The sequence below is a fragment of the Pteronotus mesoamericanus genome, unplaced genomic scaffold (assembly GCF_021234165.1).
Source record: "Pteronotus mesoamericanus isolate MK-2021 breed Mesoamerican mustached bat unplaced genomic scaffold, CSHL_Meso_final scaffold_636, whole genome shotgun sequence".
In the NCBI taxonomy this organism is placed as follows: domain Eukaryota; kingdom Metazoa; phylum Chordata; class Mammalia; order Chiroptera; family Mormoopidae; genus Pteronotus; species Pteronotus mesoamericanus.
Window position 1 is genome coordinate 2,198,054 of NW_026555324.1, and position 20,329 is coordinate 2,218,382.

General features: G+C 51.7%; 2 protein-coding genes and 2 non-coding genes across 6 annotated transcripts; 3 read left to right on the forward strand and 1 right to left on the reverse strand.

The window, feature by feature from the left end:
* Window positions 1-1,385: 1,385 nt before the first annotated feature.
* Window positions 1,386-8,100, forward strand: P2RY11 (purinergic receptor P2Y11). Of its 3 annotated transcripts, XM_054562029.1 has the most exons (14): window positions 1,398-1,439; window positions 1,528-1,698; window positions 2,235-2,336; window positions 2,529-2,579; window positions 2,687-2,857; window positions 3,418-3,494; window positions 3,688-3,795; window positions 3,897-4,020; window positions 4,103-4,181; window positions 4,303-4,432; window positions 4,503-4,666; window positions 4,747-4,805; window positions 5,542-5,563; window positions 6,729-8,100. In XM_054562029.1, the coding sequence occupies exons 1-14, from the start codon at window positions 1,422-1,424 to the stop codon at window positions 7,817-7,819; spliced, it is 2,367 nt and encodes a 788-aa protein (XP_054418004.1). In that variant the 5' UTR covers window positions 1,398-1,421; the 3' UTR covers window positions 7,820-8,100. The 3 variants fall into 3 exon arrangements, with proteins under 3 accessions (XP_054418002.1, XP_054418004.1, XP_054418003.1); XM_054562027.1 differs by lacking the exons at window positions 5,542-5,563; window positions 6,729-8,100 and having other exon boundaries at window positions 1,386-1,444; window positions 4,747-5,126; XM_054562028.1 differs by lacking the exons at window positions 1,398-1,439; window positions 1,528-1,698; window positions 2,235-2,336; ... (8 more) ...; window positions 4,747-4,805; window positions 5,542-5,563 and adding an exon at window positions 5,446-5,464.
* LOC129061602 (small nucleolar RNA SNORD105) lies at window positions 2,379-2,465 on the forward strand. Its single transcript, XR_008528204.1, has one exon. It is a non-coding gene; the product is annotated as a small nucleolar RNA SNORD105 (small nucleolar RNA).
* LOC129061603 (small nucleolar RNA U105B) lies at window positions 3,533-3,612 on the forward strand. Its single transcript, XR_008528205.1, has one exon. It is a non-coding gene; the product is annotated as a small nucleolar RNA U105B (small nucleolar RNA).
* EIF3G (eukaryotic translation initiation factor 3 subunit G) lies at window positions 8,081-12,435 on the reverse strand. The gene is made up of 11 exons (XM_054562031.1): window positions 12,355-12,435; window positions 12,171-12,217; window positions 11,563-11,646; window positions 11,373-11,461; window positions 11,164-11,223; window positions 10,264-10,368; window positions 9,986-10,175; window positions 8,973-9,080; window positions 8,708-8,844; window positions 8,523-8,629; window positions 8,081-8,210 (listed from the first exon to the last, which is right to left on the reverse strand). The coding sequence occupies exons 1-11, from the start codon at window positions 12,372-12,374 to the stop codon at window positions 8,195-8,197; spliced, it is 963 nt and encodes a 320-aa protein (XP_054418006.1). The 5' UTR covers window positions 12,375-12,435; the 3' UTR covers window positions 8,081-8,194.
* Between the last annotated feature and the right edge of the window lie 7,894 nt (window positions 12,436-20,329).

Consider the following 20,329-nt stretch of genomic DNA (forward strand, 5'->3'; position numbering starts at 1 on the left):
TTCTTCCCCAGTTCCTACCGTCCTGGACTCGTAATCCAACTGGACTCCCGAGCTGAAAGAGGAAATGATCCTCCCAGATCTGAAAGAGGCTGCCAGGCTGGACTCCGGCCTGGGCTGGGGCCCCCACACTGGGCCCCCTAGCCCCGCCACCCGCAGCCCCCTCCAGTTTCCCTCATTGGCAGCAGAGAGAGAAAAAAACCTGTCACAGAGAGGCTGACAGAAGGGAGAGTCTGAGAGAGAGAGAAGGGGAGAGAAATGGGGAGAGACATGGGGAGTCAGAAGACAGAGGGTGAGAGAGAAAGGGGGATAGGGAGAGAGAGAGAGAGGAGGAAGATGGAAACTTAGAGGTTATGAAAGAGACAACTGATAGCAGAAACAAAATCGGAGATGAAGACAGACAGGGAGGAGGAGACAGAGTGAAGGAAGAGCTGAGGAGAGGGAGACAAACGAAAGGGGAGGCAGAGGGGTTGGGAGCAGGGAGGTAGATGGAGGAGGGGAAGCAAATGGGACAGGGAAAGAGATTTTGGGGGTTGTCCCTTCCCTCCACCCCAAGGTTCTGGGGAAGAAGCCAGGGGCCTGAGGCCAAGACTGGGGCTTTGAGCGGAAACCGGGAGGGGATGAATATTTCACCAAGGGCCCACATCCCTGAGTTTCCAGAAGGTGATGTGGAGTTTCCATCCTCAGCCCATCCGCAGTCAGGGCCCCCTGTGAAAGACAGCTACCTCTCAGGAGCTGGGGGCCCAAGTAAGTAAACCTGGGGCTCAAGTGAGTAACCAGCCATGGAACTACCTCCCACCCCCGCTCCGTGATCCCCACTGGCACCAGTGTGCCAAGCACTGTGCGTCTCTCTTTACTTACGGGTTGGGTCAGGGGTTAAGGGACTATCAGGACTATCTATCATAGTTACTTTAGCGGTGTGGATATTGGCTCTCAAAATCACACCGCCGGCGGAAGTGGCCGAAGTAGGATTCGAAACTGCACTTCCTTTCTCGGAGCTCTCGCAAGCTGCCTGAGAGATGCGGGTTCAGCCCCGGTTTCCGTAGAAACAGGTACCCCGCATCTCTATAGCAATAGAGGCAATGGTTTTTAAATATTTTACTTATTGATTTAAGAGAGCGAGAGGAAGGAGAGACGTCGATTTGTTGTTTCACTCATTTATGCGTTCATTGGTTGTACCCTGACTGGGGATCGAACCCTCAAGTCTTGGCGTTTTTGGGCAACGATCCAACCGGAGGAGCTGCCCCTCCAGGCCCTTTTGCCCCCACCCCACCTTTTCCCCCGCCGTCGCTGTCCGGTGCGTTTGCCCATCTGGTGATGTCACCGCGCAGCGACGCCTCTTGCGAGCGCCTCTCCGGTGCCGGAAGTGAGCGGAAAGACGCCGGAAGCGCCCTGCAGAAGGTGCTCGTGGACAGGGTGGCGACATGCGGCAGTCGGGGCGGGTGAGGTGCGGCGGCCGGGGAGGCGGGCGGAGCGGGCGGATGGCCGATGAGGGCTGCAGGGCTCACCGCTCGTTTCTCACCCCCGTAGTCCCGGTACCAGAAGTGCGCGCGCGCCCAAGCTCAACAACGGAACCTCGAGGCCTATGCCGCGCAGCCGCATTCGTTCGTGTTCGCTCGCGGCCGCGCGGGTCGCGGCGTCCGGCAGCTCAGCCTGGACCTACGGCGGGTCATGGAGCCGCTCACCGCCACCCGTCTGCAGGTCTGCAACCCTCAGCCCACCTCCACCTACCCTGCCTGGGTCCCGTTTTCAAGGCTGCGGGGGCAGGCTCCAACCGCGTTGGGTTTCCTTCTACTTGGTTGGAGAAAGGGACCCTTATGGGGACTGTCGTCCTGTTTCTCAGAGCTTTGCGGGGCAGCAGCGAGGGCGCGCGCCTGTACGCACTCTGCTTGGGGCTTGACTGGGTGCCTGAGACTGTTGATTAAGAGGGGACTCGAATCAGCAAAGCTAGGTTGGAAAATTAACTTCCCTGAAACGTCTAGAGCAAGTTAGGTAACTTCGGTGGGCTTTATTTGGCTCATCTGCAAAATGGAGCAATGCACACAGTAAGCAAGGGACAAAAGTGGTAGTGGCATTCAAGTCTGATTGGCTCCAGAGGTCAAGAGCGTTCTACTATCCTCTTACTCTAGTCTCTGAACGGGTAAATGCAAGAAAGGGCATAATTTGAATTTAGAACCTTTGCTCAGAAAAGGGTCATCTTGGTCATTTGGTTGTTTCTTTTTCTTTATAATATTTAGATACGAAAGAAAAATTCTCTGAAGGATTGTGTGGCAGTGGCTGGGCCCCTTGGGGTCACACATTTCCTGATATTGAGCAAAACGGAGACTAATATCTACTTTGTGAGTGGATCCCAGCACCCATTGCCCCCACACCCTCCTCCTTCCCCAGCTCTCTTGATGAACCCACGTGCCTCTGAAATGCTATGATTCTGGCTGCAAAGTAAACGCTCTGAAGAGATGGGGCAAAGGTTCCCATTCCTCCTGACCCTTATATGTACAACTCGACTCTCATTTTGATCCCTTCTTCTGTAGAAACTGATGCGTCTTCCAGGAGGCCCCACTCTGACCTTCCAGATCAACAAGGTAAGTCTTGGAGGTAGTATGAGTACCATGTGGCGTAAGAGCTGGGTTTGAGAATGGGGCCGCCCATGTGTGGTTGGTAGTCACCCACTCCTCACCCTGTCCTGCAGTACGCACTGATTCGTGACGTGGTCTCCTCGCTGCGCCGCCACCGCATGCACGAGCAGCAGTTCACCCACCCTCCCCTCCTGGTGCTCAACAGCTTCGGCCCCCATGGCATGCACGTGAAGCTAATGGCCACTATGTTCCAGAACCTGTTCCCCTCCATCAATGTACACAAGGTGGGCAGGGCCTGGTGTGGTGGCAGGTGTGGGTGGACGGGCAGGTAACAGGTATCACACAGGCCCTGGGTTGGTTGCTCAGTCCCCACTTCCCAGCACTGGGACTGAGAACTCTGGCTCCCAAGGTCGAATTTCACCCATGTGTGTCATGAGGCAAGAGGCTCCCCTTGAGCTGCCTTCCCATCTGGCAGGTAGATTATACCTGTGGTAATTTCGTTGAGTGCTGGCTGGATCAGGCATTGTAGCTCGTGTTGTCATGGCCCCATCTTAGGAGGGAAACTGATGCTGACAAGTGCAGTTAATAGTCTGGGGTTAGATATAAGGCGACAGTTCCTGATTTCCGGCACTAGCAGGTCTCACATTTGGCTTGTTTGATGTGATCATTAGGGAGTCTAGAGTCAGGGGCCTTGGTAGGTGCTGCAACCAGGATTTCCAGCCAGCAGTCCATGGATAACTCTTGCAGCCCTATCGGTCCCTGCAGGGCTTGGCTTGGGCTCCAGCATGCTGTGAGGCCTGAAGGCAGCTGACATGGTGCTGTGCCCTCGTCCTCTCCTTTCCAGGTGAATCTGAATACCATCAAGCGCTGCCTTCTCATCAATTACAACCCTGACTCCCAGGATCTGGATTTCCGCCACTAGTGAGTACGGGGGGGCGGGGCTGGGGTGGGGGGCCCCTCAGTGTGCGGCTGATGACAGTGCTGCTGCTGAGACTCAGTGATTGCCCAGTCTCAAAGTAAACGCCCTGACGCACAATGAAAAGGGGAGAGGGGAGAGCAGGTCTCCGACCCCGTGGCCCCTAAAACCCTTCCTCACTCACTCCGGCCCCTGCAGTAGCATCAAAGTCGTTCCTGTGGGTGCAAGCCGTGGGATGAAGAAGCTTCTCCAAGAGAAGTTCCCCAACATGAGCCGCCTGCAGGATATCAGTGAGCTGCTGGCCACGTGAGGAAGGGGAAGGGTGGGAGGCTACCATAGGTGCAGGGGGTCCCAGAACTGTCCCAGAAGCCTGGGATCCCCTGCTGAGCTGTGTGTCCCTGGCACAGGGGCGCGGGGCTGTCAGAGAGTGAGGCAGAACCTGATGGTGAGCACAACATTACGGAGCTGCCCCAGGCTATCGCGGGGCGTGGCAACATGCGGGCCCAGCAGAGCGCTGTAAGGCTTACTGAGGTGAGGCCCAGTGGCTGAGTTGATTTCCTCTGATATCCCCCAGCCCTAAGGAAGGACTGACTTCTCCTTCACCTTCTTCCAGATCGGGCCTCGGATGACGCTGCAGCTTGTCAAGATCCAGGAGGGCCTTGGAGAGGGGAATGTGCTTTTCCATAGTTTCGGTGAGGACAGGGATGGCAGGCGTGGGGTTGGGGTCTGGGGCCCTCCAAAGTAGGTTGTTAGGTGCAGTGGGCATGCCTCGATCTTGGTGAAAATCTTTATGAACTATCTCTTTCTTCTAAGTGCACAAGACAGAGGAGGAACTACAGGCCATACTGGCAGCCAAGGAGGAGAAGCTGCGGCTCAAGGCCCAAAGGCAGGACCAGCAGGCGCAGAATGTCCAGCGTAAGCAGGAACGGCGAGAGGCCCACAGGTGTGTGGTCAGTGGGTGAGGCGGGTCCCTGGTGCAGGCTGCCACACCAATCAACATCCCTCTCCTCCAGGAAGAAGAGCCTGGCGGGCATGAAGCGGGCACGGGCAGAGGCTGATGGGGATAGTGATGCTGAGGACCCTGGGGCGCCCCCAGAGGCAGAAGGGGCCGGCCAGCAGGAGGAGGAGGATGAAGCGGAGTATTTCCGCCAGGCAGTGGGCGAAGAGCCTGATGAAGGTGTGGCAGGGATTGGTGCAGCCGGGTACTGTGAACCTGTCTCTCTGCCCTGGTGACCCTGACACAGTCTCTCCTCACAGACCTGTTCCCAAAGGCCCAGCGGAGACGGCCCCCCGGGCCTCCAAGCAAGAAGCGGCGGGTAAAGCAGCGGAGGCCAGACCATGGCAGTGACCGGAGACCTCTAAAGACCAAGGGCAGGCCCTGGGGGGCCCAGGCCAAGCTGGGGCCTCGGGGGGCTGCTCAGGACTGTGGCCGAGGCCGAGCTCGGCCACCTAAGAGAGTGGCCTAAAGCAGAATCTGAGCAGCGGATGGAATGCCCCAGATTGGGGCCCCAGAGATGCTGCCCTGGGCCCCTGCCTGGGTGTCCAGGTGCAGCCCTCAGTTTCCTTTCATAAAGGAGCTGGTTCCCCAACCTCCACTCTAATAAACCAATTTCCCAGGAGTCAGAGGCTGCATTTGCAATAGGGGGACTGAGGACAGAGGGCCCAGAGTGGTTAGTAGCCCCTGGGAGTTGGATGTGTAGGATCTGAGGGCAGAGCTCAGATTTCACCCTGGTCTTTGCTGCCTCTGGGTCCTCGGCCCCTCCCCAACCTCCCTCAGACTGAATGCTCCCACCAGCAGAGCCCAGTTTTGGAGATTGCCATGAGAAAGGAAGTGGTCAGAAAGGTGGCTGGCGGTCGATTAAATCGGATTTGTTCTCTGTGGGCTGTAGGTGGAGCTACTGGGGGAGGGATTGTGACACATTTGGGTGGCAGGCACAAAGGCAGAGTGCGAGGGCCATGGCAGCCACCACCTCAGGTGAGGAACAAGCACAGCTGGGTTCTTGGGCTAGGCCTGCATGCGGGGCCCTGGACCCTGTGTGGCTCAGGGTGGAGAGGTGGCAGTGGCGGGAGGATGGTAAAATAATGTCTGAAAAGTCGCGTCCTCAGAGGTCGGGCACCGGGAGCTGGGACAGGAAGGCAGAAAGTGCAGAAACTATCGCAGCGAGGGAGGGTCTGGGCATGTGGTTCAGTGTGGCCAACCCGCTGGACCCACCGGGAAACAAGCATTAGTTTCTCAGGAGGCTGAGGCTGAGGGTGTGTGGGAGTTAACTGCAGGGCCAGCTCTTCCTGCTTTGTACTGTCCCCTGTGCTGTTCCGGGTACTAGGGAACCTCAGGCCGGCACTCCCTGCTTTCAAAAAGGACCTTTTCCTGGGTATTTTACTTAAAACAGCAATCACGTGGAGATAGAGGCTGTTTTGAGAAAAAGGAAGGGGGCCAAGGGGCGCGGTGGCTATATTACAGCGGTCAGGGCCAGAGGTGAGGGAGAGCCTGATTCACAGACAGTGCAAAGAACCGGAACCAGGATGTGCATAAGGAGCAGCGAGGAATCAGACTAGGAGTCACGCGGAGCAGGAGAGGATGAGAGCAAGTGGGTGGCTTGAGGCGAGCACTGGCTTTTTTTCCCTTCCGGGAAGGAGGGAACGCTAGAGTAGGCGGTGAACCAAGTGATTCAACCGTAGGTGCTCACAGGCGCCCCCTGGAGGCTCTGGGGAGAACACGGTGAGGAGGGGAGCCGAGGGAGTGGGGCCTAGGCAACTGCTGGTCATGGTGGGAGATGGCGCGGGCTGGACACTAGCGGTGCTAAGGGGTGACAAATTGTCAAGGTGGGGACTTGCTGATAGAGTGGACCTGGAAGAGTACAGTGGGGTCTGAGACTATCCTGGGTTCCTGCTCCTCCACCCCAGGCCCGATGGCTCTTAGTTGTCACTGCCAAGTTATATGGGTCCTGCAAGGGCAGCAATCCCCCCTCGTTCTTGAGGGTGCGGGCCCCAAGAGCGCCAAGTGTACTTCGGGCTTCTGGCATTTATAGGCCTGACGTCCTCTGTAAAAAGGAGCTGAAGCTGGTGCCCTCCCTGGCAGTGGACAAGGCTCAGCAAAAAGGGTCCACATACAAATGGATCATGCAGGCTTGGTGCCCAACGGGTGCTCAAGACTGATGCCACAGTGCTGTGTTGCTCTAAAAGCGGGGGGGGGGCACATTGAGGGACAGGCCTCACTTGGCAATGCCCTTGGTCCACAGGTGCCCCACCCTGCCCAGCCAACATTACCGCAGCTGTTGACCAAGTCCTCAGTAGCTTCCAGGAAAGCTTTCTGTGGCCTATGCTGGTGACTGAGTTCCTGGTGGCTGTGGCTGGCAACAGCCTGGCCCTCTACCGCTTCAGCACACGGGAGCAGCGCCCATGGTCCCCAGCTGTGGTCTTCTCCGCCCAGCTGGCTGTCAGTGACCTGCTCTATGCCCTGACACTGCCCCCGCTGGTGGCCTATTTCTACCCACCCAAACACTGGCGCTACGGGGAGGCTGCGTGCCGCCTGGAGCGCTTCCTCTTCACCTGCAACCTGCTGGGCAGCATCGTCTTTATCACCTGCATCAGCCTCAATCGTTACCTGGGTGTCGTCCATCCCTTCTTTGCCCGCTCTCGCCTGCAGCCCAAGCACGCCTGGGTCATTAGTGCCACCGGCTGGGTGCTGGTGGCCCTGCTGGCTGCACCCACGTTCAGCTTTTCCCGCCTGATGACACCACAAAAGGAAGGTAACTGCACCGTGACCAGGCAGGAGGCCTGCATCAAGTGCCTGGGGACTACAGGTGACAACCAGCTGGAGGCCTACACAGTCTACAGCCTGGTGCTGGGGGTACTGGGCTGCGGCCTACCACTGCTGCTCACCCTAGCAGCCTATGGCGCCCTTGGACGAGCTGTGCTACGGAGCCATGGCATGACAGCTGCCGAGAAGCAGCACGTGGCAGTGCTGGTGGCCAGTGGGGTGGCGCTCTACGCTAGCTCCTATGTGCCCTATTACATCACACGGGTAATCAACATTTTCGCTCGGCAGCGCTGGAGAGCCCGCTGTTCAACCTTTGTAGACACCGCTCAGGCTGTGGAGGCATTAGACCTGGGGTCCTATGTGGGCCACCAGGTGGCACGGGGTCTCGTGCCTCTGGCCATCTGCATCCACCCACTGCTCTACATGGCTGTAGTACCCAGTGTGGGCTGCTGTCTTGGCTGCAGGGAGGGCCAGGCCCCAGAGAATGCTGAGAGCTTCAGCCAAGGCCTGCCCCTCAACGTCACAGCCACTAAAACCTCAGGGCCCCGGTATCCTGAGCTGAGCACATGACCTGGCCTACCTTAAGCCTCCGACCACTGGGCACTGTGACCCAGCAGCAGAATGGGACCGAGAACACAGCAGGCCCCAAACCACCTCCCCAAAGGAAGGCCTATGCAACGGGAGCAGTGAGCACCCAGGCCAGAGACCAAGGACTTCTCCCCACAGCACCAACCTCGAGCAGGGCTGCAGAGCAAACCCATACAGGGGGAGGGCTGACCCCACCTGCCACAAAGTGGGTCACATTCACATATAAACGATGCACAAGGGGTGATTAAAGCCTTTTTATTGTCCTCGGAGTCCTCTGCTTTCTGAGGCCGCCTTCGGTTGCTGCAGGGCCCTAAGGCCAGGGGCGCGGCAGCGGCACCGGCAGCGGAGCCAGCTGGCTTAGTTGGTGGATGGCCTAGAGAGGGAGACAAGAGCCATGAGGGCGAGTATGGGGGCTTCAGGACCCAAAGGGAATCCCGAGATGCACCTCCCGCCACGCGCACAACTGGGGCCTCCATGGGGGTGGGGCACGGGGGAGGATACGCACAGAGCCAGGCCAGCAGTGACCAGCCTGGCCCTGGACGGCAGTGGCTCCTCCTTGAGACCAAAAGGACAATAAATGACCTGCACCTTAGAACAGGCCTGGTGATTATTCAACTGGTATGGGGCCGCCGTCAGCCCCAAGCATCAGCCATGACACAGTGAGGGGGCAGGGGAGGGGTCTTACTTGGCCCATTCGACGTTGAGAATGAGGTGGTCATAGCCGAAGCCGGACACCCCAGCAATGGCACGGGCAGCATCCTCTCGCCGATGGAAGCTGATGAAGGCAAAACCCTGGGGAAGGGGAGGAAGGGGGTGTTCAGGGCACAGCCAGACAGATAACCCCTCCCTGACCGTGGTCACCACGCCCACCTTGGACTGCCCAGTGGTTTTATCCTTTGCCAAGTAGATGCGGGAGATGGAGCCAAAAGGCCTAAAGAGCTCTTGGAGGTCTGTCTCACGGGTGTCCTCTGACAGGTTGGTGACACGGATGGTGGCATTGTCATCGGCTGCGCACCAGGCAAAGAGAAACAAGTGTGAGGGGCTGGGCCAGCTTGGGCCCTACCCACAGGATAATCACTGAGTGCTGGGAGGTGCTTGCCCACAGGCCAGCATCAGGGTGCCCTCACTGCCTCACCTCTGCGGTTGGGCTGCATGGACTCCCCACGCCGGCTGGCCCCGTCCCGCAAGCTTGGTGGCACGTACTTCCCCGTCTTGTTCTGGGCTGCCTGCACAGGCTCCAGCTCTGGAGACCAAAAGTAGTCGCATCAGGCCTCACCCTAGCACAGCAGAAGGACAGAGCAACCCAGGAAGGACACTGGCGGTTCCAACGCTGACCCAGCCCAGGTACCATCTGTCCAAGCCACATGTATCCAGTTGGTCCCTCAGAGACCTGGTGGCCATGATGACACATCCAGGAAGCTAGCACTATACAGAGCAAGAAGCCAGGGGTGTTCATACAGTCTGAGGTGCCCACAGGGCTGAGAGCTAGAGGAATATTCTGCCTAGCCAACACAGAGGAACACAAGCATGTGGGCAGGGACAGTCCCCAGGTCCCACACACATGGCAGTTAACAAGTGGGCCACACACAAGTTTAGAGTTGAGCAAAGTCAGATTGAGAGTTGTGTGAACTCGCACTCACCAGCAGCATGTAACACTGAAGGACGCGGACTGTGGACAGTCACTTGTGTGAGTCTACTTAGAGGTGTGCGTGTGCATGCACAGAAACACAGGGCAGTAGCCGTGTCCATGCAGACACAGCACACTCATGTCAAGGCCATCACAAAATCAACAGCAGAATCACCAGGGGCGAGTCTCTCATACAGGGGTCCACCATCTCCCAACCATGCACCGTGTGGTTCACACACAGGCATGCACATGAGCAGTTCTCACAATCCCCAAGAAGAAGGGGCAGGTGACATCACCAGCAGTCACAGCACCCACCTGGCCAGTCAGTGCCTCTCTCTCTCTCTCACACACACACACACACACACGCGCGCGCGCGCAGACGGTGGCCACGGCCTTCGCAGCGCACAAGATGAGAACTGCGACGGGGCTAGCCCATCCACACAAAGCAGGTGACAACCTCGAACTCTCAGTGGCACAGTCCCTTTCCATGACCTGCCAGCCACACCCCCAGGCTCCAGCACCTCCAGGCAGTTTCTCCTTCTCGCCGGTAGACAGGCCCAGCTGCTCAGCTAGCTCCTTCTGCATGGGCCCCAGCGTGTCCTTGTAGGGGCAGCGTGTGGTCCAGTGGTCACCCTTGCAGATGCGGCAGGACACGATCTTCTGCCCCTTGAGCTTGTTCATGGGGTCCTCCTCCTCCTGGCAGTTCAGATCCTGGCAGGGCAGGTGGAAGCAGCTCAAAGGGGGGCTGCCACACCCCATCACCCTGGCCATCACCCCTCTGCCCTATTGCCACACTGACCTCCTTGCTGGTGATAAAAGTCATGGACACATCATCACTGACTGTGGTGGTGGCCACATTGGGCCCTGGCGGGTCAAACTCTGAGTTCCCAAACTTCTTCCAGTTCTGGGCTCAGGGGAGAGTGAGAAACAGGTCGGGAAGAGTGGGATACAGGGCAGGTAAACTCTCCGCTCTGTACCCTAGACCCACACTAGCCCCTTTCAGGATGTCCTGGCCTTAAATCCCATTCTCCACCCTCTCCAAATGCCCCCCCAACAGCAGTAACGACAGCTCCTGTTTCCTGAGTACGCACCAGGCCCGCACATCGTGCCAGCTCCAAGAGGCCGGGGCAGCCCTCAGCCCCATGTTCTGGATGAGAGAGCGGAGGCTCAGGGGAAGCAGCTGTACGGCCAACAAGACCCGCTTCCACCAGCAAGCACCGCTCAGGAGTGTGCAAGGGGGTGACCCCGAGGGGCCTTGGGCTAAACCACCTGAGCCTCAGCTTCCTCCTCTCGAAGGTGGGGACCACAAATGCTCCCCATCCACCTCCCTGTGTTGTTATGGGGATCAAATGAGAAAATGCCTACAAAGCATATGGCGTGGCATCTGGCAAAAAGTATGCAGATAACTGTGCCAAGTCTACTTATTGCTATTGCTGCTTCTGCTATGACCACCTCATGGGAGCGCCTGGCTCTGTTCCTCCTGGTAGACAAGCCAAGAAGAGTAAGAAACCACCTCATCCCCTCTGGCACCCTGGACTTTCTGGGACCCCAACAGAGTGTAAACACCCTCGGTTCTCCTCCAACAAAGTAGGTAAACCAGTTAAACCCCGCTTCTAAAAATAAAGGCACTGGGAAAAAGAATTCTTAATTCTTCAGCCCTCGGGAACCCTCTCCCAAAACAAGGGGAGCAGGGTCTCACCTTCCTCCTTGCAACAGCCTTTGAGGCCTTCCGGGTCTCAATCCTGAAGGTGCGGACAATCTGTAGATGGGAGAGAAGAGGACAGGTTTGGATTTCCTGTCCCTCAAGGCTACTGGGCCCACGGGATCTTCCTCACCAACCCACCCAACACATACCACTCCCCCCGCCCCCCCCAGCCCAACTGCCCCCACCTCCTCACCCAGCCTCACCTTGAACTTCTTGCCATCCTCATCTATCTTATACTCGGTCACTGTCTTGATGTTTCCATTGATGACCTCCTTAGGAGGTGGAAGTGGAGCTGGGAGAGGGGAAGAGATCTGAACCACGTGTAATGGGGACAGAGGGGAATATGGCTAGGAAGAGAGGTGGCCCAGGGATGGAGTGGAGGTTGTCACTCACCTCCTGGCAGTAGCTCAGGCTCTGGGCTGGTGTCGCCAGTGGCCAAAGGGATCCCTTTGAGGAGTTCGCTGGTGACACATTTGTCTGTCAGAAGGAGTGTGGGGAGACGGGTGAGGTGGAGGGGCAGGAGTTCCTAAGCTGAAATGAAGGGACCTTTGGGATGATGCTGTGCCAGGAACTGACAAAAGCAGGACCAAGGCTAGAGGACTGGCCAGGAAGTGCCCTGGGAGAGCCGTGAGGGGACACCCGAAGTGCTGTAATAACCTCGAGCAATGGCAAGGATAGGGGTGGCTTGGCATGAAGGCAGGTGTAGGCCACCAAGGCATCCGGGCGCTGGCACAAAGGCAGGAGGTAGACTGTTAAAAGGTCATCCCCGGAGTAGGGGAGAGGCTGTGAGAACTTGGGCAGAGGCTTGGGAAAGAGGGGCTGACTAGTGAACATCTGGAATTGGCGACAGCCTGGCCCAGATGAGGATGGCGCCTGGCAGAGGCTGGCCGTGGGGGGCAATGCGGGGTCGGACCGCGGTTCAAAGGTGGGGGACTGGAGCAGGAGGCAGTGTCAGAGCTGGGGGCTGGCCGCGGTGACCCGGGGCGACGGGGCGTACTCACCATCCTCTCCCTCCTCCTCAACCTGGTCGGCCCAGCTGGGCTTCGAACTGAGATAGGTTTGTGGGGGGAAAGCGTTGAGTCAGCGATACCCTGCTCCCGCAGCCTTGGCGCACCCAGACCCAGAATTCTCCCCAGGACGCCCCCAAACCGCCTCCAGAGCCCCTCTCCCAAGCCCTCGACTTACTCAAAGTCTCCAGTGGGCATTGCAAAACCTTCTCCACGCAGCCGGAGCCCAGCCAGAGACCGGAAGTAAGGGGATATCGAGACTTCCGGTTCCGTGGCCTACACCAGCCCCATCCGGCGCCCACAGCGCCGCCTGCAGTCGGAGAGGCCCACTGTGTAAGTGGCTGGGCTCTGGTATTGCAAAGGTGCATCCCAGTACCCTAAAAAAAATTTTTTCACCCCACACAAGAAAAACACTAAAGAAATTTATCACCACCAAACCAGTATTACAAAAAGTGTTAAAGGGACTTCTTTAGGAAGAAGAAGAAAAAAAATTTAAAAAATATGAATAATAAAATGACAATAGCCCTGGCTGGTGTGTCTCAGTGAATTGAGTGCCAGCCTGCAAACCAAAGGGTCATCAGTTCGATTTCCAGTCTAGGTCACATGCCTGGGTTGTGGGCCAGGTCTGCACTTGGGGGAGCATGAAATGCAACCACATATTGATGTTTTTAAATGGTAATAACCACCCTGTCTGGTGTGGCTGGGCATGCAAAAGATTGCATGCAGTTAGGTCAGGGCACATGCCTGGGTTGCAGGGCAGGTCCTCGGTTGGGGGTGTGTGAGATGCAACCACACATTGACGTTTCTCTCCTTTTCTTTCTCCCTTCCTTCCCCTCTCTATAAATGAATGAATGAATGAATGAATGAATGAATGAATGAATGATAGATAAATAGATAAATAAATCCATACTTGGGTGAGGATTAAAAAAAAGACACAGAGTGGCTGAGTGGATAAGAAAACAAGACCGTTACATATTCTCTCTACAAGAGACCCTCTTCAGCTTGCAAGACACACACAGACTGAAAATAAAGGCATGCAAAAAGATACTTCATGCAAGTGGAAAATTAACAAACAGCTGGGGTTGCAATACTTATGCCACACAAAATAGACTTTAAAACAAAAGCTATAACAATGTACATGCACCCTTATGTTCACTGCTGCATTATTTACAAAAGCCAAGATATGGGAACAACCTAAATGTGAGCCAACAGACAAATGACAAATGGATAGAGAAGAGGTGATACATAAATACAATGGAATATTACTCAGCCATAAAAAAGAGTGAAATCATGCCATTTGCAACAACATGGATGAACCTAGAGTGTATTATCCTAAGTGAAATAAGTCAGATTTCACTTATTTGTGGAACCTAAAAAACAAAACAAATGAACAAACAAACAAAACAGAAGCACATTCATAGATACAGAGAACAGACTGATGTTTGCCAGATAGGAGGGGGGTTGTGGAAATGTATTAAAAAGGGGCAAGGAATTAAAATGTGCAAATTGCCAGTTATAAAAACAGTCACAGAGATGTCAAGTACAGCATAAGGAATATAGTCAATAATATTGCAATAGCTATGTATGGGGTCAGATGGGTACTAGACATATTGGGGAGAGCACTTTATAAGTTATATAAATGTCTAATCACTATGTTCTACACCTGAAACTAATATAATATTGTATGGCAGTTGTAATTTAAAATGTAAAATAAATGGCCTTGGCTGGTGTGGCTCAGTGGATTGAGTGCTGGCCTGCAAATCAAAGTGTCGCTGGTTCAATTCCCAGCCTAGGGCACCTTCCTGGGTTGTGGGCCAGGTCCCCAGTAGGGGGCACATGAGAAAGATATTGATGTTTCTCTCCCTCTCTTCCTCCCTTCCCCTCTCTAAAAACAAACAAATAAATAAAATCTTTAAATAAAAATAAATAAATAATTAATTAAAAAATGTTTTAAAGAATTTTTATTGTCACCCTGCCCGGTGTGGTTCAGTTGGTTGGGTGTTGTCCCACAAAGCTAAAGGTTGCTGGTTCAATTCCTGGTCAGGGCACATGCCTGGGCTGTGGGTTTGCTCCCTAGTTGAGATGCATACAAGAGGAAACATCGATGTTTCTCTCTCACACCGATGTTTCTCTCCCTCTGTTTCTCCCTCTATTCCCCATCTCTAAAAAATAAATAAATAAAATCTAAAAATAAATTTTACTGTAATTGTCGATTATGCCTCAATAAAAATAATAAAATAATAATAACAATAAAGCTCATTCATTAAGCACTTGTTGTATGCTAGGCACTGTTAAGGGGCAATTATCACTTCCATTTTGCAGCTGAAATAAATCAAGTCTAGTTACTTCCTCATCTGGAAAGAACTTTTCTGGTTCAGATGATCAAGATGTCAAGTGGCACTCAATCACTCTCACTTCTTCCCTTTGTAACATTCTTGATTCTCTGATAGAATTTTTTGCATTTATTTGTTTGTTGTCTAGTTCTCCCATTAGAACATGTATTCTCAATGTGAATTATATGGCCCCCAATGAGGCCAAAATTAATTCTTTGGGGGCAAAAGACCCTGAAATATTAGGGCCTTTTTTAAGACCCTAATAAAAGGTTGCAGTGGCTTGTGACCTTCCAAAGCCAACCCTCCCAAATAAAATACTACTACTAATATTTCATTTCCATGATTAGGGAGAAATTGAATGTAATTAGATTGAAATTTATTGGTTTAAATTTAAAGACAATCCATTTTTTCCTTTAGAGAGGTAATAATGAAAACAAGTTTGAGAAACACTGCTCTAGAATGGCAGCTGCAGAAAGTAGACATTTGTCCATTTTGTTCACCTGTGGGTCCCAGCACCCACAGGGCACCTGTATGTAGTAAGTGTTCAATTAATGGGCATTTGGGGCAGAGTAGGAACCAGATTATAAAGGGCTGTTTAAACCAGACTAAAGAGTGTAGCTTTTCATCCTGTAGGCCGTGAGTGTGGGTGAGGTCGCTGACATGTTTTGAGTGGTAACTCAGTGCATCCAGAGTTTCTTGTGAGAAAGATTATTCTGGAAGCCTGAAGAGGATAGAGTGGAAATGAATGAATGAGCAAGAGACCTGGAAGGAAACTGGGAAAGTGAATTAAAGAAAGAGGGTGTTCTGGAAATAAGGATGAAAGTATAAAGTTTGTACAAAGGACCAATAAACATTTGTTCACTTACTCAAATTTACTCCAAGAAATGCAAAATCCAAACAACAGAACGGATTGGCAAAACTTTAAAACTGTGATATTACCCAATGGTAACAAAGATGTAGAGAAACAGACACTCACACAATGTTAGCGTGTAAGATTATGCAAACTTTTTGGATTGAAATTTGACATCTACTAAAACTTACACTGCACAGATGTATTTTTCTTTGAGCCAACTAGTAATTCAATATATGATAAAAACTTGTAAACGTTTGCAAAGATGTGAGAATGAGATATCCATGCAGTATTGTTCACGATAGCAAAACCCGGAAACATCCACATATCTATTTGTAAGGGCTGCTTAAATAGGTTAAAGTATACTCTGCCATAATCTATTAGGTGCTATGCAGTCTTTAAGGGAGAATCCATTTGTGCTCATATTAAAACAAACAAACAAACAAACAAAAAACAACCTCCAATAGCCCTGGCAGGTGTGGCTCAGTGGATTGAGCACCAGCCTGTGAAACAAAGCATTGCTGGTTCGATTCCCAGTCAGGGCACAAGCCTGGGTTGCAGGCCAGGTCCCTGGCTGGGGGCGTGTGAGAGGCAGCTGGTCAATGTGTCTCTCACACATCACTGTTTCTCTCCCTCTCTTTCTCCCTCCCTTCCCATTTCTCTAAAAATAAGTAAATAAAATCTTTTTTAAAAAGTCAATATAAGAGGAGGAAGCAAGCTGTAAAACAGCATGCTACAGGAATCAATTTGTGTAAGTCTTTAATAGCACATTGATATGGAGGTATATGCAATCTATTTTCAGAAAAGAAATATCAAACTGTTTCTGACTCATGCTTTGAGGGGAAGGCATCAAGAGAGAAAAGCTTATTTTTGGACTTTTATGCTACCTTTAAATTTTTTGCCATGTGTAATATTAGATTTAGATATAAATATATACTTAAATATAAAATTATTTGTATATTTCAGACATTAATATGTAGTACGCATTCACCTAATACATGTGAGATGTAACATATAAATATATTTTACTGTGTTTTGCATATCTACTGACTTGCATTTCCTCTCCTAGGACTACCCTAAGGAAATATACATAGGAGTGCATTAAGTTGTAAGAAAGTGTTCAGCACAGTTTGGTCTAAATGATTGGAAAATTGAAAACTATGCAACCATCATGAATAAGGAATTAGCCAAAATGTTACCTCACCTATACAAGCGCTGCCCCTGGAGAGAAACCGCGCTTCCCAGAGGACATTAGCCACTAAAACATGGGTGCTTCTGGGTGTTTCAATTTGGTCTCATCTTCGTTTTTGGTATTTTTCTGTCTGGAATACTTTTTGTACAAGACTAAGTATATAACATTTTAATAAAAAATCAGGTATTCCACAGGGGTAAGTAAAAGAGGGCTTGAGGGAGCACGGGGCAGCGGGGAGAACCCGAAGCGAGGACCGGTGGGGAAATATTCCCAAGCCCCGCCTCGGGTTCTTCGTGGTGGCACTAGCATTCTTCCCACACCCAGTGCCTCCACAAGAGCCAGGACGGGAGCCAAACCCTCCCGGCAATGCACAGGCGGAGGTGTGCCGCGCCTGGAACCCCTGCAGCAGCTTCAGCGCTGTACCTCGCAATGCGGATTCCACCTCTCAGTATTCTCTGTAAGAAATGGAGACACATGCCCACAAAAAAGCTGTGTTAGACTAGATACACAAATGTTCATAGCAGCTTTATTCACAATGGCCAAACACCAGGAACAACTTAAATTAGATGGCTAGGGCTACCATAACACAGTACTGCAGACTGGCTGACTGAAACAACAGAAACTTATTTTCTCAGTTTTGGAAGCTGGGCATTCCAGATCATGGGGTCAACAGGGTTGGTTCCTTTTGAGATCTCTTTTCTTGGCTTGTCGATGGCCATTTTCTGTGTCTTCACATGGTCCTTATAAAGACGTCAGTCATGTTGGATTAATGAAGTCTTTTTAACTCAGTCACTTCTTTAAGACTCTTTCTCCAAATACACTCACATTTTGAGGTATTGGGGGTTAGAGTTTCAACAAATGAATTTGGGGCGGGGACAGAATCAGCCCATGACACAACTCAAGAGTCCATCAACAAAGGAAGGAACAAACAAAAATAAACTGGGCCCATCTGTACAATGGAATACTACATGGCCATAAGGAAGGAAAAACTGATACAGGGAATGACTTGCATACATGTCACAGGCACAAAAGGCTAGACACCGTGTGATTCCATTTGTGTGAAATTCTCAAACAAGCAAAACTAATCTATAATAGCAGAAATCAGAATGGTGATGATCTCTTAGCGAGGAGGGCATGGGTTTGGGAAGGGCACCGGACATCCTTCCAAGGTGACAGGAATTTTATACGTTTTGATTTTAGTAGTTGGTGACACAGGAAATACACATGTAAAAAGACTGCACCTGCTGAGCACTTTAATAATAAAATTTGGAGGGGAACAAAGCAAGGTTCAGGGTCACTTATCTCAATTCTGTTTTAATTATTTGTAGCATTTCTTACTCTTCAAAGTCACCTCATTTGTTACAGGGTTTGCCTTGCCTGCTTTGTTCCTGAGGCACCGTGGGAGGTACTGGTCTGTCTTATTGCTGTGTGCCCAGCCCCAGAACCGGGACCAGAGTAGACTTCGCACAGGATCAGTGTTTGATGCCATCTACTGTGGACCCTGAGAAAGAAGATACATACTAAGAAGGGCTCCTTGTGGCGAACTGGGCTTAAATTTTATGTATTTTTTTTAAAGATTTTATTTATTTATTTTATAGAGAGGGGAAAGGAAGAGAACGAGAGGGACAGAAACATGTGCGAGAGAAACAGTTGCTTCTCACACACCAAATTTTAAAAAAAACAGACCCTAGCGGCCATTTCTGCGCATGTGCTTCTCATGCAAAGTACACTTCAGGGAGAAGCCTGCACTAAACTACCTGCACCTGCACTGAACTGCCTGCTTGCGTTTCTGCCGGCCCAGTCGGCCCTTGCAAGTGTTCCTGGAATCATACTTCGATCAATGGGACTGAAGCTTCCCCATCCAATTGGAGCTGCGCAGCTGTATCTCCTATCACCTTCTTCACCAACCAATTAGAGCAGCTCATTTCTGACCAATTAGGACAGTACGATTTGGATCAATCAAACCGGGAAGGACTTGGGGTCCTCATTTGCAGGGGGATGGACAAATAAGAGACCAGGAGCGGGAACTCCCAGCTGCCTAAGCCAGCTCTGCTCTGGCTCTGTGAGCGCACTTTCCCTTTTTTAACCCACGGCGGATAACCGAGCTTCGCTGGCTGAGGTGAAACACTGATGAGCAGCGCGCAGCAGGGCAAAGCAGGCTGGCAGGGACAGAGCTGCCCAGCGGGGGGCAGAGCTGCCCACCCAGAGAGGCGCCTGGCCCCAGGGCCGCCTCACAGCCCTGCTGTTTCCACAGCCCTGCTGTATCACAATTGAGTTGATTTTCACTGAATAAAGTTTCCTTCTTCACCACACCCCAATTTGGGGATTCCTGTTGGCAAGGAATTGGTGCCAAGAGCCATCGGCTGGCGCTATGTAAGTTTTCTGTTAGTGGTAGCAGATGGCTACATGTGAGTGTACACAGAGCCCACAGGCACATGACAAATGTGCCTGATGATGGTCACTGTGGCCATGACAGGGTGTCAGAGAAGCTTCCTCATGATACAGAAAAGAGAAGTGCTGGCCATGAATTCTGGTTGTTTGGATTTCATTGTTCTTTTTCTATAGCTGGCCTTTCTCTAAAAGCTCCAAACATGCTTGAGGGAGAAAAGCAGGTTGCAGATAGACATGTGCGATAGAATAGCACTTATTTATTCTTTTTAAAGACACAGAACACAAAGTTTATAGACGCGCAGATGTGGTAACTGCCAAAAGCCATGGACAGGAAGGAGACATAGCCATACTCTCTTAGTGGCTGTGTCTGGGGAAGAAGCAGATGGGGATCTGGGAAGCATGCAAAGCAGCCTCAGCCATGCCTTGAAAAGTTATTTCATCAAAAAACAACCTGCTGCTATGGGAACTGGTATGGCACTTCCTCAAAAAATTAAACGCAGAAATCCCATGTGATCCAGCAACCCCACTTCTGGACCTATAACCAAAGGAACTGAAAGCAGAGACAGGACAGGTGTTTGTACCCGTGTTCATAGCCTCATGGCTCATAATAACCAAAAGGTGAAGCAACCCCCGTGATGGGTGACTAGATAAACAAAATGAGGTCATGCAGTGCAATATTACTTAGTCTTAAAAAGGACATTCTGACACCTGCTACAACATGGATGAAACTTGAGGACACTCTGCTCATGAAATAAGCCAGTCACAAAAAGGACAAACACTCTATGACTCCAGTTATATGAGGTCCCTAGAGGAGTCAAATCCATAGACAGAGAGTAGAACGGTGGCTGCCAGGGGCAAGGGAGGGAAATGGGGAGTTAGTGTTTCATGGGGGCAGAGGTTCAGTTTTGCAGATGGAAAGAGTTTTGCAAATGGATGGTGAAGACAGTTGCGAAATGATGTGAATAGACTTAATGCCATTGAACTGTACACTTCAAATAGTGAAGATGGTAGATTTTGTTATATGTAATTTTGTCACAATTTTCAAAAAATAAAAAAATTAACACATAAACATACATACACAAATCAAAATCACAGTGAGACACTAATTCACACCCATCAGGATGATGATGATTTTTAAAGACTATTTACTTTTAGAGAGAGGGGAAGGGAGAGAGGGAGAGAAACATCAATGTGTGAGAGAGATACCAATCTGTTGCCTCTTGGACCCCCCCAACTGGGAACCTGGCCTGCAACTCAGGCATGTGCCCTTACTGGGAATTAAACTGGCGACCTTTCAGTTCACAGGCTGGTGCTCAATCCACTGAGCCACACCAGCCAGCCTATATTTATAAACTGCCGTTTTATTAGAAATAGAGCTTTCCAATCA